Source organism: Corvus kubaryi, unplaced genomic scaffold (genome assembly GCF_017639235.1).
Source record: "Corvus kubaryi isolate FWS band 111438036 unplaced genomic scaffold, C.kubaryi_AGA036_p1.0 66, whole genome shotgun sequence".
In the NCBI taxonomy this organism is placed as follows: Eukaryota; Metazoa; Chordata; class Aves; order Passeriformes; family Corvidae; genus Corvus; species Corvus kubaryi.
Window position 1 is genome coordinate 34,574,883 of NW_024582054.1, and position 15,797 is coordinate 34,590,679.

A 15,797-nucleotide genomic window follows, 5' to 3' on the forward strand; every position below is an offset into this window, starting at 1 on the left:
TTTATATCTCTGGTGGGAGGCTCCAGGCAACCTAAGAGAGCCCCCAAATCCAGCAGGATGCTGTAGGAGTGTGCTTTACATTCCCTGTTTGGTCATAGCTTTAGAGAAAGCTATTTTTGGACGAGGGGCACATCCCTTCTCCAGGTGCACCTTCCCTTATGTGGCGAGACATGAGCTGAATGGCAAGATCAGGTTTTCTTAGAAGGAGAATAAGCAGTAATTTTAGCAAATGAAGGTACTTATGTAAGAATTGGGCTTATAATTTGCACCTAGCTGTATGCCTGCGACGAGAAATGAATCATATTTCCTGCCAAAATAGCTGAGACCTGTCAGATCTTTGTCTGAAGAGAGTAGCAGCAGCTTCACCCATGAGCTCACTCCCCAAAGAGGAGTGATTATAAATTATGCAGTTGAGAATGGACTATAGAAAATAGCTGACATTTTTTGTCTGTCTAAATCCCTGCAGTCTTTCAATCCAACTCTTTCAAGAGTTGCTTTGTGAGCCTTCTGTGGAATCAAGCTGTACTTTGAGAGATGGAGATGAGCGTTTGAATGAAATATCAGGTATTTTCCATCTGGAGAGAAGGCAGCTACCCCACAGTCCTGGAACTGTGCCTGTCCCTGGATCCCTGGAAGTGTCCAAGGCCAGGTTGGACAGGGCTTGGAGCAGCCTGGGCTAGTGAAAGGCGTCCCTGCCCATGGCAGGGGGTGGGATGAGATGAGTTTTAAGGTGCCTTCCCATCCAAACCATTCTGGTATTCTGTGATTATGTTAAAACAGCCCTGGAGACCATCCCGTGCTCGCAGGACCAATTCACAGCCAGATGTATTTCATGGACGTTTTGTAGCAAGAAAACCTGAAGTAGGAGAGACTCTGGAGTACTGGAGAGGCAGAGGAACCTGTGCTGGGCCTACAGGAAAAGAGGAGGGGGCAGAAGAGTTGTCATCTACCATACCTGTAAAGGACTGTCGTGGGTTAGCATGGCTCAGTTTAAAGGCACAGAAGTAAGTAACGAGTGTTTTGGACCAAACCACTACAAGGACCAAAGTGATACCGTGGGTAATTGTATTGGATAACTTGTGTCAGTCACAGCAAGGGTGTTTTATGGAATCACAGAATGGTTTAGGTTGGAAAAGCCCTCGATGAACATGGGAGTCTGCCAAGGCCACCACTGCTCCATGTCCCCATTAGTCACATCCACACGGCTTTGAAATCTCTCCAGGGATGGGGACTCCACCACTGCCCTGGGCAGCTGTGCCAGGGCTGGACAACCCTTTCCATGAAGAAATTTTCCCAATATCCAATCTAAACCTCCCCTGGTGCAGCTTAAGGCCTCTTCCTCTCCTCCTGTCCCTGTTCCCTGCCAGCAGAGCCCGACCCCCCCGGCTGCCCCCTCCTGTCAGGGACTTGTGCAGAGCCACAAGGTCCCCCCTGAGCCTCCTTTGCTCCAGCCTGAGCCCCTTTCCAGCTCCCTCAGCCTCTCCTGGGGCTCCAGCCCCTTCCCAGCTCCCTCAGCCACTCCTGGGGCTCCAGCCCCTTCCCAGCTCCCTCAGCCACTCCTGGGGCTCCAGCCCCTTCCCAGCTCCCTTCCCTTCTCTGGACATGCTCCAGCCTCTCAGTGTTGTCATGAGGGGCCCGGAGCTGCCCTCAGGACTCGCGGTGCCCCAGCCCTGCCAGCCCAGGGGACAATCCCTGCGCTGTGGCCGACCCAGGCCGGCTCCCGCCGCCGCGCTGTCCCCACACGGGCACGGCGGGGCCGGGCCGGGCTCCTCCCGCGGCGGGGCCGGGCGGGGCTGCTGGGGGCGGCCCGGCCGCGTTTGGCGCCATCGCCCGCCATGGAGCCGGAGCGGCTGCGGCGCCGCCTCAGCTCCGCGTTCCGGCTGCGGGGTCTCCTCCTGCGCCCGTGAGTAGCCCCGGGCCCGGACCCTGCTCCGGGAACCGCTCCGCCCGCGGGGATCGGCCCCGGGCGGGCCTCGGGCCCGGCGTGCGGCGTTACGGGATGGGGTCGGGGCCGCTCCGCACCCCCGCGGCACCTCCTCGGGACGAGGTGCTGCCTTTACCTCCTCTTCCTCCTTCCCCCGCATCGAGGCCTCTGGAGTCTTCTCCAATGCCTTGTTTTGCCTGTCCTGCTGCTGTGGGCCTCTTCTGTCCGTCCATCCATCCATCCATCCATCCATCCACCATGACCGTGGGTGCCACCAAAAGCTGCCCATGGTCTCCCCTTGGAGCCCTCCCTGATGCTGGTGCTGGGTGTTTGGTTGGGTTTTTCTGTCTGCCTCTGACCCTGACAACTCTGGGATCTCTTTCTGAGTTCCACTTGCCAGTCTTGTGCTCAGCATTCTTTGTTAGAGGAAGAAATGGCATTTCCAAAGGAGGAAGTGGCATTTCCAAAGGAAGAAATGCTGTATTTCCAAGTATAATAGGATGTGTTATTTAAAGATGGCAAGGTCACTGAAAAGTGATTCCTGCTTGCAGTGGAAGGTGTCATGATTTATAAGAGACTGGGTCTCCATCGCTCTCATTTTCCTCTTCTTTCTCATGTGTTAATATCAATTAAATTTTGTTTCTGTTGTGGATGGGATGTGATTATTTTGGACAGTGCCCTGATACTTTCATTAGTGAGGAGCACAAGTCCAGAACTCCTGACTCCACAGTTCCATGAGCTGAGACATTTTGAAGGTCAGGCTGATCACCAAAATGCCAGTTTGGTTGGCCAACAGATGACAGTAATAAGAAAATTGTTATCTTTAATGTGAGACTCTAGTCTAAGGATGAGAGAAGAACCAGATTTCTAATTCTTGTGTTATTGAGAATTAAAATAACTCCAATTTCAAAGATATTGATCAACTGGAGCAGGTCCAGTTGCTTATAGGCTGTGGCTTGTAAGGGAAGCAGGAAGAGCTGGAAGCTCTGCCCTGGTGACATCCCAGCTTCAGAGCTGCATCCAGGTTTGGAGTCCAAAATGAGAGGGACGTGGAGATGCTGGAAAAGTCTGGAGAGGCCACGGAGCTGCTCCAAGGGCTGGGGCCCCTCTGCTCTGGAGCCAGGCTGGGAGAGCTGGGGGTGCTCACCTGGAGAAGGCTCCAGGGAGACCTCAGTGCCTAAAGGGGCTCCAGGAGAGCTGCAGAGGGACTTGGGGACAAGGCCTGGAGGGACAGGACACAGGGAATGGCTTCCCACTGCCAGAGGGCAGGGATGGATGGGAGATTGGGAAGGAATTCCTGACTGAGGCCCTGGCCCAGGGTGCCCAGAGCAGCTGTGGCTGCCCCTGGATCCCTGGAAGTGTCCCAGGCCAGGTTGGATGGGACTCGGAGCAGCCTGGGCTAGTGGAAGGTGTCCCTGCCCATGGCAGGGAGTTGGAATGAGATGCGATTTAAGGTCCCTTCCAACCCAAACCTGAATCCTGGGATTCTGTAATTAGAGGGTCAGAGAACCTGACATGGAGAAAATGTGAAGGATTTGGGTTTATTTAGCGTCAAGAAGGGAAGACTCATGAGGAGCTAATCCCAGTCTTCCTAAAAGTGAGAAGTGTTCTCAAGGTTGCACAGTGACAAGGCAAGAGGCAACGGGCACAAGCTTAATTTAATTCTTCATTGTAATAGTAATTAAACTTTGAAGTTGATGGAGTAGAGAAGTGGTGGAATCTCCCTCACTTGGCTCCATGGGGCCCTGGACAGTATAACCCAAGCCCTGCTTTGAGGAGAAGGTTGGAGCACAGGGTCTCCAGAAATCCCTTGCAACATGCAATTTTTTGTATGAAGCTGAGGTTCTCCACTTCTTTTCCCTGATATTTTCAATCCCAACGATTTTTTTCTTTGACTTAAACCAGTGAGCTATTATGCAGTGCTAATTGTTTCTACTCTTTAACCACGAGCCATGTGGTGATGATGTGCACACCTGCCAAAATCAGCACAGTTTGTGTAAACTATTGAATATTAATTGCTTTTTGTGCTTTCTCTTCTGGGATTAGGGATGCCCTGAAGTATCTCACTGAAGCTTTTCAGTCCACCAGTGAAGAAGAACTTGACGATGTAATTGAAAATGTCATCGATGCAGTTGAAAAACAACCTTGTAAGTAAACAATTTCTTTTTCTTAAGCAAGTTTTCCTGGAATTTCTGATGTTATCTAGACAAAGACAGTTACTGGCAGCAGAGGCACTGAGGTGTCATTGCAGTGTAAGGGGTTGACTGAGATAAATGTATTTGTTGGCCTTTTATTTTGGTTAAACACTGAAGTTTGCAATGTCAGCAGAAGACATTTGTGCCATTTAAAGAGTTGGCAGTGTAGAATATCCTGACTTTTCCAAGAGTAGTAGAATTTTTTAGTGACAGTGACTGAAAGTTTGTGTGGACATCGTTGTACCTGAAACTATAATTTTAAATATTAAAATGGAGAGAGACTATTTACATGAGCATGGAATGACAGGACACAGGGAATGGCTTCCCACTGCCAGAGGGCAGGATTAGATGGGATATTGGGAAGAAATTCTTCCCTGTGAGAGTGGTGAGGCCTTCATACTAATTCCAATTCAGTTTAAATCCATGAAAACAACAATGTGCCTATCTCCAAAGTTCTGTTGGAACACTTATGGCAGCAATCCGTGTGATAATGTTCTGGAACCAAATTAACCTCCAGAATGTGAAAGCTCAGCTCTAACACATTTGTGATATATTTGGCAGCTTTGCATAAACTGTAATGGTCTTGTTCTCCATGTTTAGGGAATTCAGCGTGGGCACAGTGTGTGTGTGTTATTTTTTTCCCCTAGGAATATGTCCTTTTGGTGGCAATATTAAGTGATCCTTCTGTAAAACAGTGTGTGCCATTAGCTTACAGAAAACATTCTTATTTGTGTGTATTCCTCTGAGGAGACTCAACCATTTAATGTGAAATACTTCAGACCTGCTTCCTTCCTTGCTGCAGTTCTAATCCTCGGGATTTTTCCTTCCAGTGTCATCTAATATGATTGAGCAGCCCACAGTGGAGGCAGCTGTCCAGGAATGCAGCCGGGCCCCGGATGAGGCGATGTAGGGTGACGTTATAAATTTTTTTGGAGGTTCTGGGAGCTGGTGTCATTTCCTTATTCCTCCTGGGGAAATGAATGCCAGGCATTTTCTGCAGCGCTCCACGTGCAGTCATTGCTCTGTCCTTTTGTCTTCCTGCTGCTGCCTTTGCTCCAGGTTCCTGCTTGGAGCGTTTGTTCTCATGGATGGGCCTCCAGGGGGTTCTAAACATAATCGGACGTTCTGGAATTCAGCTGCTGGAATATCAACCTGTGTGTGATACAGGTTGAATATTAACCAATACTTCTGTCCATGCCTTTATTTGCTTTGCTCTACATGAAAGTTATCTCAGGTTGGTTTTGTGCCTTTCTTGTCTGAAAGCACTTTAGAAGAGTTTTCCTCTGGGGTGCCCGTTCCTGCTTTTTTGTTTAGTTTTTTGAAGCCCTGATTGATTTCCCTTCTGTGATAACAAAGTGTGGAGCAATTACTGGAGTTTCTGAGAACTTTGTGATCCTGATGGATGTGTTTCCTTTAGTGTTCGCATCGTGATGCAGAGCATGAAGAGAGATGGTTTGCTGGGCATGTCAGTTAGATACTGTCAGCCCTTAGCCTCTCAGGATGGAGAGAATTTGGTTTTAACTTTTGCTCCTTGTCGTTGGAATCTTTATGATGCAGATGGTTTGAGTGTGATTTTTCTTTGTGGTGCTTTTTTATGCTCAATGTATTTTTTTTTTTGCTCCAGAAGTGAAGAGAAATCTGTATGTACAGATTCTCACTGGAGAGTCCTGAAGGGAAAAGCTCTACAGATCACAGGAACAAGTCTTTTTAATTATTTAACTAGAGGATGCAGGAGAAAACAGAATAGAAAATGGAATAGAAAATAGAATGATGCAGGAGAAATGGTGATGATAGTGAACAAAACAAATATCATTTTAGCCAACATATTTGTTACTGTTTGTTTCATGCCCTTCATGGAATCACAGAATGGTGTGGTTGGAAGATAACATCCAGTTAATGCTGTAACTGTTCTTATTTCAGAGAAAATGTTTTCAACATTATTGGAGCCTTTGACATCCCACGTTACATCTATAATTCAGAAAGAAAGAAGTTTCTGCCGTAAGTCTCCCATATTTTAAATTTCAAGCACTTCTTGTTTTAAGAACAAAGCCTCTATTTCTATAGGATAAGTCTGTTTTTAATCTTTCCCTCTTGGGTCTGTTCAGCTGAAGCCTGAGTGAGAAAGGTAATAAATGTTTAAGACCATAAACCAAGTTTGTGCCACTTAGTGAATAAAAAAGGCACTAAGGCTAGGACATACATCACTAAAGGTAGTTTGGGGTTGGTTTTTTTTCTCACATTGGGCTGTTCAAATTTATTTTTTTAATAAATTTGATCTGTCTGTTGCCTGTATTTATTTTTTTAGTCTGTATCCTGCAGCTCCCTGAAGCCCTGAGGGGTTTCTAAGGAGCGCTCCAAACGGTAAAAAAGAAAAATTAGGAGCAGCTGGTGAATCTGGGGGTTGGAGAAACTGGAGGAATAATGCTTTTGTTCACAACTGCTTAAAGGCATTACTGCTTTTTTAAAAATGGATTTCTGCAGAGGCCTCTTTGGGTGGAAGGATAAATCTCAAAGCCTGTGAGTTAGAGGGGAATGAAATGGATGTAGAAATGCAGAAACACAGGATCCTGAGCAGGAGTGTCCCTCATGGAGTACCTAAATCATGGTGTAGCTTTTGCAGCCTCCCAGACCTTTTAGATCAATGAGTCATTTTTATGTGTGGAATGTCCCTTTTTTAAAATGATGATTGTGTTAAACTCCTCGCAGCCTGTCCATGACTGACCTCCCTGGGCCGAGTTTATTTGGGACTGCCAGAGACAAGGCAGAGCTGTTCCGGGAGCGCTACTCCATCCTCCAGCAGGTCAGGAATCTCTGCAGGTGTCCACAGGGATGTATCCTACATCTCCTTCCAAAAATACATTGTGCTATTGCACCTCCCTGCCTCATAAACTCTCTGCCTTCCAGGTTGGCACAAATAACTTCTTTTAGCAGCATTACAGATGCTTTCATGACACACATTTTTTGAGGCTTAGTGTTATTACCTGGTGTTATTGGTCATCTGTTTCTTAGAAGCAAATTCTTGTCAAAAGGACTGAATTACTAAAAGTTGCTGGATGAAGTAGGGTAAGAACTTTATGAAGAATTTTGTATAGTGGTTGTAGCAAACTGGCTTTTTGACAGTGCTCATGTATTTTTAAAGTGAATCACTTCAATTTTGGTTTCTGCAGAGGACTCATAGACATGAGCTGTTTACTCCTTCACCAGTCGTTGCTCATCCTGATGACAGCAAGAGCAAATTCCAGGTAAAAAATGGAATTCTTTTCAGTTTTAATCCAAATAATCACAGCAGTTCTTTATGCTAGCAGCCCTTACTGGGAATCTTCTCCCAAGCCCCATTCAGAAATATGGCTCTGATGTTTGTAATGAGCCTGTATCCCCTGGTTATTTAAAACCATGTCCTGTGTGGGGCTTTGTCTTAGCTGGGGAAAAGGCACCTGGAGAGTTTGATTTAATTCTGATTGGATTCTTTGCCTTTGATCCCAGCTAAAGACAGTAGAAACTCTCTTGGGCAATACAGCTAAAGTGGGAGAAGTGATTGTGCTTGGGATGATCACTCAGCTCAAGGAGGTGAGTTGCTTTTTATTGTGGAGTCTCTGGTCACTGCTCACTCAGTGCTGTAATATATTAGAAAATGAGAAAACTTAAATATCTCGCATTTGTCCCATTCTAAGAGACTTTCCCACAAGCAGTTGGTGCCAGCGTGTGTGGAAAATGTCTTCGTCTTCTCACTACAAAATTTTTATGTCAGCAACCAGAAGCAGTTAGGACTTTTTAGCGTGTCCCTTCTTGAAGGCAGGAGCTTCCAATGGCTGTGTTGGGACTTGCCAGTGCCCTGGACTGGGATTTTAGGGAGGGGTGCACCAGCAATCCCAACTGCAGCAGCTCCCAGGGAAGCTGCTGAGATACACTTATTATAAACTACATTATTTCCAGTTCTTGCCACCTTAAAACATTAAAACCAGCCAAATTATTTCTAATAGACTGATAGATGCTTCTGATTGGAACATTTGTGTGTTTGGGTGTATTTTGCTTTATTAATGAATCCTGTTTTTTAGGGGAAATTTTTCCTAGAAGACCCCACAGGAGTGGTTCAGCTAGACCTTAGTAAAGCAATATCCTTTTCCTGTGATGGAAGAGCTGGAGGAATTTCCTGCAGACCTGCAGAATTTTGAATTGAACAGTAAATCAATGCTGACCATTAAAAATTATATATTGAGAGTTGCAGCTCTCTCTTTCTCCTTCGTTTCCAATCCCTTGGCTGCTGCAGCTCCTGCCTTTCTCTTGGACGTGGTCAGTGTTCCTCCCCATGGAAGCAGAGCCTGTTCCTGTTTGTGGGCTCTCTCTGGACTTACCTGCTCAGGTACCAGGGATTTGCCAGGCTCTTCAGGCAGCCTGTGAACTTTCAGTGCTGTCCAAATCTATTACACCATCTGGAAAGCAAATTTTGGCTAAAAAACCTACTTTAAATCTAAGAAAAATACATTCCTTAACCTTCCTGCACCAGTTCCACAGTGGGTTATATACTGAATCCTGCTTTGTTTTGGCAGAAGGTAAAGCAGACTGGGGCTTTGTTTTTTTTTTTTTAGCTTGTAATAAATTATTCTGTCAAAGCTGTGGCTGCCAGATGTGGCTGAGCAGACAAATCTCATGCTGGTGACCATCAGTGAGTTTGTGACTGAGATTTTTGGCACTCAGCTTCTGCTGTGACCCCGTGGGCTCTGGAGGCAGAGAGCAGGAATTGGAGGGTGTTGGGGCATGGGAGGGTGTGGAGCAGCTTTGAGGATTGGAGCCTGGCTCCAGCATGCTTGGAGAAGTTATGACTGGATTAGGAAGACAGCCTAGAATAACCAAAAGAATGATTTAACAATCTGAAAATACTGCTTTGTGCTGGCAAAGCTTTGGTCCTTTAATGAGGCTTCTCATTAGGATGATGTAAGAGCTTACAGTTTTGGAGCCTTGTTTTAGCAAAAAAAAGGCTATTTCTGTATGTGGAATGTTCCTCTGTGCAAGATACATAATCTCAGTCTGTTTTCCAGGGTGTTTTGTGTTTGCAATGTAGAGAGTAAGCAGAAGCTGGGAGCAGAAATGAGAGTGGGGATAAATATCACCCTGTTCCTTCTGTTCCTGACACTGGGATGGTCCTTGGGACATGGGGGCCCTTCCAGGACAGGGCCAGCAGAACAATTCCTGTTCCCCTGCATTCCCCCCTTCCTCCCTGGTTGGGCTGAGGGAGTTGTCGATGTGCCTGTGCAGCAAATCCATTCAGAGGAATGTCTGGGGTTAGAAAAAAGTTGTTTTCTTGCTGAGCCCTTTTTCCATCTGGATCATTCCGTGGTCTGGTTCTGGAGCTACCACAAGAGAGGGATTGATGGAGGCTGGGACTGGCAGTGCAGCACAGCTGCCAACTCTCTGACTAATGTCTAGGACATGATGCTGTTAGAAGAACTTAAGGGTTATTTTGCTGTTCCAAATCCTCTTAGGTTGGTATGAAGATGAAGTTTTTCATGTGAACGCTTTTGGATTTCCGCCCACTGAGCCTTCTGCTACCACGAGGTACAAAGCTGACTTTTGGCAGCCTCTCACCCCATGTTTTCTTATGGGTTTCTAAGTAAGATCATTGTTATCTCATAATTTCTCTGACATTCGAGTATGTTATTTTTCCTCCTCCCCAAATGCTTTAAAATAAATACAAATTTAAGGAAGCAATTCTGGGACTTAGAGGCACTAAAGCCTGTAGTGTTGGCAGAAAAACCCTTCCAAAGGCCTTTGGGTTCTGCATATTAATGGAAATTGGGATGTCAGGCCTTCTCAATTGCAAAGCCAGGTAACTGTTACATGGGAATAATAAATTCCTTGTTGCTGAAAGAATGGATCCCTTGGAGAGTGGAAGGTGTCCCTGCCCATGGCAGGGGCTGGAATGGTCCCTTCCAACCCAAACCATTCTGGGATTCTCACTGGAGTATTTTAATGATGCAGAGCCTTCTATGGGAATATAAACTTCTTTGGAGGGCCTTCTTCATCTTCAGTAAAGGCTTCTGCAAAACTGAAGCAGCTGGAGGAGGAGAATGAAGATGCCATGTTTGTGTTTGTGTCTGACGTGTGGCTGGACCAAGCAGAAGTGCTGGAAAAGCTTCACACGATGTTTTCGGGTAGGTGAGAGTTGCTTTCACTCTAAACCTTGTGTTCATAATTTGTTTCCATAAATTCTTAGTACCAGTAGTGTTTTGACCAGTAGCATCCATGAATTGCTTCTTTGTGTTGCAGCAGTTTTGGAACAGCCTGTCCCTTCTGCCTCGGGCAGAGTGGAAGTGTGAGAGAGTGACTGCTTTAAAAACAACCCAGAATTCAGGGTGGGAAACTGCTCCTCACCTGAAGGGAGCTGGACACAAATTAGCACAGTCATGCAGAAGTTACAAAACCAGTTCAGTATCTGGATCAGAACTGGCAAATCCTTGGGGCAAACTGGGCTTGCCCCAAGACTGCAGGGGCTGAGGGGATGAAGGGACTTTGGTCAGTGAGATTTGTGTGCTGCACTCACCTGGCAAAGATGCAGACCTTGCATTTGCTATTTTGAGACTTCAATAGGCAAGTGATAACCTTCATAATTAGAAACTAAATGAGCAGCTGAGGGGGAGAGCAAGGAAAATTATTGATGAGCCATTTCTCTGGTCTAAGCAATTCTGTTCTATTTACCAGCCCCTTTGAAAACCAGTGAAGTAAATCCAAGTGTGATGCTGTGTGCTAGGAAAATGGAGAGTAACTGGGATGTGAGATGAATGCCTGAGTAGCTGTTTCTATTTTTATTTCAGGGAGGGGAATCAGGTTTCTTTTTTCCCTGTGTTGCTCTGAAGCGGGTGATGAGTGAGGTTGTGAGCACTCATCAGATCCTCAAACTGCTCAGGCAATTCCAGTTACTGTTGCTTTATAATGCCAAAAGGGAAATTAATGTTGGGAGAGCCCTTGAACTGGAATGATCATGGAGGTTGACAGCAATCCATTGCTGCCTGCTTGCTGTTTTCCTCTTGAAGGGAGTAATACATTTTTAAATGGCATTATTTATTAGAATTGCACTTTGTATAATTCTCTGGGTGAGTCAGTAGTTGGATACACACAAACAATGCTGGGACTCAGCCTGGAAATGACAGAGGGCTCCCTCAAAGTGACATTTGTACATTGCCATCACCTTTTTAAGCTAAAACCAGCCCGTATCAAATCAGTCAGGTGTATTAATAGCAGCAGAGCTTGAAGTGCTGTTCCAGTCCCTGCTTCTCATGGAATGGGCTAAGTGCTGGAAGATGCTGAAGTGAATGGATACACTCACAGATCCTCTCCTTTCCCAGGTTATTCCTCTGCACCTCCCACCTGCTTTTTCTTCTGTGGAAATTTTTCATCTGCGCCATATGGAAAAAATCAAATCCAGTCCCTGAAAGGTAGGGAAGTCTCTGTAAACAGCCAGACATGTGCATTAAATTAAAATAATGATGGCAAACAAACAAAGAGAGCAGAGAATAAACCCTTATTTTTAAAGTGCTCTGCAGTAGAGGGGAGATTCATCCAAGCTGGTTTTATTTCTAACCAGGTGTTGTGTCCTGTTTTTCCCTGACTCCAGGTTCTTTGAAGGCTCTGGCAGATATTATATGTGAATATCCCAGCATCCATAAAAGGTACAGAGCAAGGCGAAATCTGTTTTTTTTGTGAAGCCTTTAATTACTTTAAGAAGCTGAGAGTTACCCTATTTTCTCTGTCTTGTGAGCCAGCTGTGATCAGATAACAAGCTGGTTTTGTAACAGGCCTGCAGGTTTGTTTTGGGAGCAGGGTAAGTCTGATTTTATCTACAATAGCTTGGGCATGGAAACTCCTAATGAGGGAGCCAAGGTCTCTCCCTGGAATACTTTCCTGGCTCCTGATCTCTGAATTCAGAACACCAGACCTAGTTTTTAGGATCAGTTTATGTAAAAGAGATTTGTTGAACTTTTCTTTTTTTTTGCAGTAGTCGATTTGTGTTTGTCCCTGGTCCTGAAGATCCTGGTCCTGGTTCTATTTTACCAAGGTCAGTTTGCTTCACTTCCTCAAATCTTGGCATTTTCAGTTCAGTAGTTAAAGAAGGAAAGAATCTTTGTTCATACAGTTGCTATTTATTTCAGACCCCCCCTGGCTGAAAATATCACTCAGGAATTCAGACAGCTGGTGCCATTTTCAGTTTTCACCACAAATCCCTGCAGGTAACCATGTAACTGCTAATTTTTTTTATTAATAATTTTTTTACTAAATTTTACAAATACCATTTTCAAAATCTACAAATTTTGGGAAAATTTGCCTTAAATTTTTCAAATTAATAGAATTCTTCACTTGGATTAATTGTAACTAGCTTTAAATACATTAAGACATCAATAAAGCAATGATGAAAGGAAGTAATGCTAAAAAAAACTGATACTGTGTATAAAAATCCTGCTCAAAAGCATGTTTTTTCTGAACTAGAAGGGAAAGTATAACTTTAATTCAAATTGCTTTTTTCACTCGTCTGTATTAGAGGGAGATCAACTTTATAATGCATCTTCCTCATTTTTAGGTTAACTTTATTGAATTTCACTGCTGTTTTCCACTCAGGATTCAATACTGCACCCAAGAAATCATTATTTTTCGGGAAGATTTGGTCAACAAAATGTGCAGGAACTGTGTTCACTTCCCAAGCAGCAACATGGACATTCCCAGCCATGTGAGTGAGTCGTGTTCACCACTTTTTGCCAAGATTTTTGATTTTATTGATCAGCAGGGCTGGATTTGGGCGGCTCTGATCTCCATTCTCACGACCCATTGCACGAGTAACCCAGAGGGGTTGTAAGAAGGATTTATATATTTAGTACTCTTACTTTTCTTTACATTTTGACAGCAAAATAACTCAAACCAGGATACTTTTAGGTGGTATTGAGTCATTCTGTCACACTGCAGCTGCCCTGGAATGCAGAACTTCAGAGCAGCCAACTGTGTGTGCACCAACCATCAACGTCCTGCCAAGAAACACTGATTCCTAAAGGCAAATTTTAACACAAATTACCGTTTTTTAAAGATTTGATCAGTTACCCAGTGCCATTTGCAGTAAAGCAGCAGGTCACTTCCTCTAAAATTCATCTGCTTGCTTTGTCTCCTCACTTAAAACCAAAATTCTGCTTCTTACACATCAGCACAGCGCTCGGGGTCATGGTTCCACTCGGTGAATCCACAGCAGGAGCTGATGGCATTTACTGATATAATTGGATGTGAATGATTCAGGTAGTCCTGGCTCATTGCAGTGATGGATGGAGTCTGGGTTTATTTATTTTACTGTGATTTTTTTTGTTTGCTTGACTCAGAAGGTTGTTTTAGCTGTGTCTCTGTGAGCACCCTGTGGACGCTGAGGTACCTTGGTTTTGTGGGCACATTTGCATTCCTGACACTTCCCTGTCCTCATACAGGGCTTTCCAGGAAGGAAACATGAAGGAAATGTAGAATTGCAACACCCTTTGCAGGTTGTTTTTTGCATACTCCACTTTTTCTCTGCCTTTTTTGCCTATTTTAATTCAGCCATCAGTGTAAAAAAAAAAAAAAAAGAGAGGGAAATTTTGTCACTAAGAAAGGAAAATCTTCCGGTAATCAAATGATTTCTTCTGTTCAGGGAAAAGACTTTTGAAGTGTGGGTCTGTGGTTAACTGGTACTGTGAGGAAAGCAATGAAGAAAAAAACCCCTAAAAAATGAAAGTTATGGCAATGTTGGTAAGGAGGAACAGGTAAATAGATTCTCCTGGAGAGTCTGACTGATGAGATAATTCTGACATCTTCAAATACTGGCTGATATGCTTTAAAAAGGCCTTTGTGTATTAAAAACCCCACAATTCAAGAAAGGAAAGAGTGCTGGAGGAGAGCCGCTGGTTTAATCTAGAAATCATTAATGATCAGAAGGAATGAGACACAAAAAACACCCAAACATTTCCAGGTTCAAAAAGCTGCTTTATTAACCCACACTGGCACGTGCAGGGATGAACTGGGCTTGCAGAAAATGGTTCAAACCAAGTGTTTTTGGGTTTTTTTGCAGTTTGTAAAGACCATTTTAGCCCAGGGGCACCTGACCCCGCTGCCGCTGTACGTCAGCCCCGTGTTCTGGGCCTATGATTACGCCCTGAGGGTTTATCCCGTGCCAGACCTGCTCATCATCGCTGACAAACACGACCCCTTCACTGTCACCAACACCGAGTGCCTCTGCATAAACCCTGTAAGATCCCCTGGGCTCACACATCCCAGCTGGCCCTCACTCCCTGCACTGAGTTTCACTCACACAAATGGGGTTTTTCCCCTTCTCCTTTACAGGGTTCGTTTCCCAGAAGTGGATTTTCCTTCAAGGTGTTCTACCCCTCCAACAAGACAGTTGAAGACAGGTAAAGAGATTCTTCTTATGTGCTGAGTTTCTGATTATCAGCATAAAATCACAGGGAATTAGTAATAGAAACAGAGTGAATGTTCCAGCAGTTTATGCTTCATAGTTAGGCAGTGTAAGAAACCCAAATGCCCAGGACTAAAGTAATAAATTTAAAAATTACAAATGTCAATGATGGGAAGTGCAATCCAGCAGTAAAAGGAGAGATGACTGCACTGTATGATTTTCAGTGATTGAGACCTAATTGGGAAGCAGATTTGTTTCTAGGGATGATGGTTGTTACATAAATTAATTAAATTTAGGAACAATTTTTGCTTCATTTCATGATAATCATCAAGTCCAGAAGCCACTTTCAGGCCTTGATTTCACATATTTTTAAGTCTGCACTTGTTCATTCCACTGACTGGAAAAAAGCCAGCTGCAACACCAAAAAGTATTTTAAAAGTATCAAAGGGCTTACAATGGATGAAAATTTGCCTGTTTAAAATAATGATGGTATAACCCATTAGGAAAAGCATAAATTTGTCTTCTCCTTGTTGGAGAAGCCTTCCCAGGGAATTAATAATGGATCAGCCCCTGTAACTTTCACTTGAATATAAAAAATACCATACCATGAGATACTTTAGGTTTCTAAATATTTGAAATCATCATCAAGTCTTTCCTAGATAAAGAAATAAAATAGCATTGTGAACTATTTTAAAAGTAAACCTACTAAGTACTGCTTTTCTTTGGTATTTTCAGCAAGCTTCAGGGACTCTGAATTTCTGTGGCACTGAAAAAAAGACAGTGAACCCATGTGAAGCCAACCATAGCTCTTATTTTTTACATGCCTTGGTATGATGTATTATGGACTTTTTATAATAAATGTCAAAGTCAAAACCGATTTGTTTTGTACACAAATAAACTTTTACAGGAAAAGAGACTGGTGTCAGTTTAGATAAATTGTCAAGTCTGAGTGAAAAATGATTGGCAAAGCACAAAAATGGTAAGTGGAGGAGCCAGCTGTATCAAACAGGAAAGGAGCATCTTTAAAAGGAAGAAGTTAAAGATAGGGAGAACTTGGATAGCTGATTATCTGCAGGACATCCTGGAAATGGGGGATAGGATTTTTCCCTGGATGGGAAAGGCCCAGGAAATATCTGTGAGGTGTTCTTTAATGCAGTATCTATTTGAAGATAGTGTTCCACAGGGCAAGAAGAGGAAGGAGCAGCAAGGACATGGTCCTTTAGAACTTCTGGAGAAGGCTGGGAGGAGATCTTGATGGAGGAAA

The 15,797-nt window shown here is 44.2% G+C and overlaps 1 protein-coding gene across 3 annotated transcripts; it reads left to right on the plus strand.

Annotated features, from left to right (window-relative positions):
* Positions 1-1,790: 1,790 nt before the first annotated feature.
* Positions 1,791-15,447, plus strand: POLE2 (DNA polymerase epsilon 2, accessory subunit). Of its 3 annotated transcripts, XM_042047171.1 has the most exons (19): positions 1,793-1,903; positions 3,971-4,071; positions 4,950-5,025; positions 6,040-6,117; positions 6,826-6,919; positions 7,287-7,361; positions 7,603-7,686; positions 8,175-8,231; positions 8,621-8,669; positions 9,600-9,672; positions 10,096-10,268; positions 11,460-11,549; positions 11,729-11,783; positions 12,110-12,169; positions 12,264-12,341; positions 12,727-12,835; positions 14,189-14,365; positions 14,461-14,528; positions 15,269-15,447. In XM_042047171.1, the coding sequence occupies exons 1-19, from the start codon at positions 1,836-1,838 to the stop codon at positions 15,285-15,287; spliced, it is 1,584 nt and encodes a 527-aa protein (XP_041903105.1). In that variant the 5' UTR covers positions 1,793-1,835; the 3' UTR covers positions 15,288-15,447. The 3 variants fall into 3 exon arrangements, with proteins under 3 accessions (XP_041903104.1, XP_041903105.1, XP_041903106.1); XM_042047170.1 differs by having other exon boundaries at positions 1,791-1,903; positions 14,189-14,528; XM_042047172.1 differs by lacking the exons at positions 1,793-1,903; positions 4,950-5,025 and having other exon boundaries at positions 3,980-4,071; positions 14,189-14,528.
* The last annotated feature ends 350 nt before the right edge of the window (positions 15,448-15,797 follow it).

Excerpts from the sequence above, each read along its gene's own strand:
- POLE2 (XM_042047170.1), top strand. The coding sequence starts at position 1,836 with ATGGAGCCGGAGCGGCTGCGGCGCCGCCTCAGCTCCGCGTTCCGGCTG. Across the intron at positions 4,072-4,949 it reads TGCAGTTGAAAAACAACCTT|TGTCATCTAATATGATTGAG; the intron begins GTAAGTAAACAA and ends TTTTCCTTCCAG. Across the intron at positions 7,362-7,602 it reads ACAGCAAGAGCAAATTCCAG|CTAAAGACAGTAGAAACTCT; the intron begins GTAAAAAATGGA and ends CTTTGATCCCAG.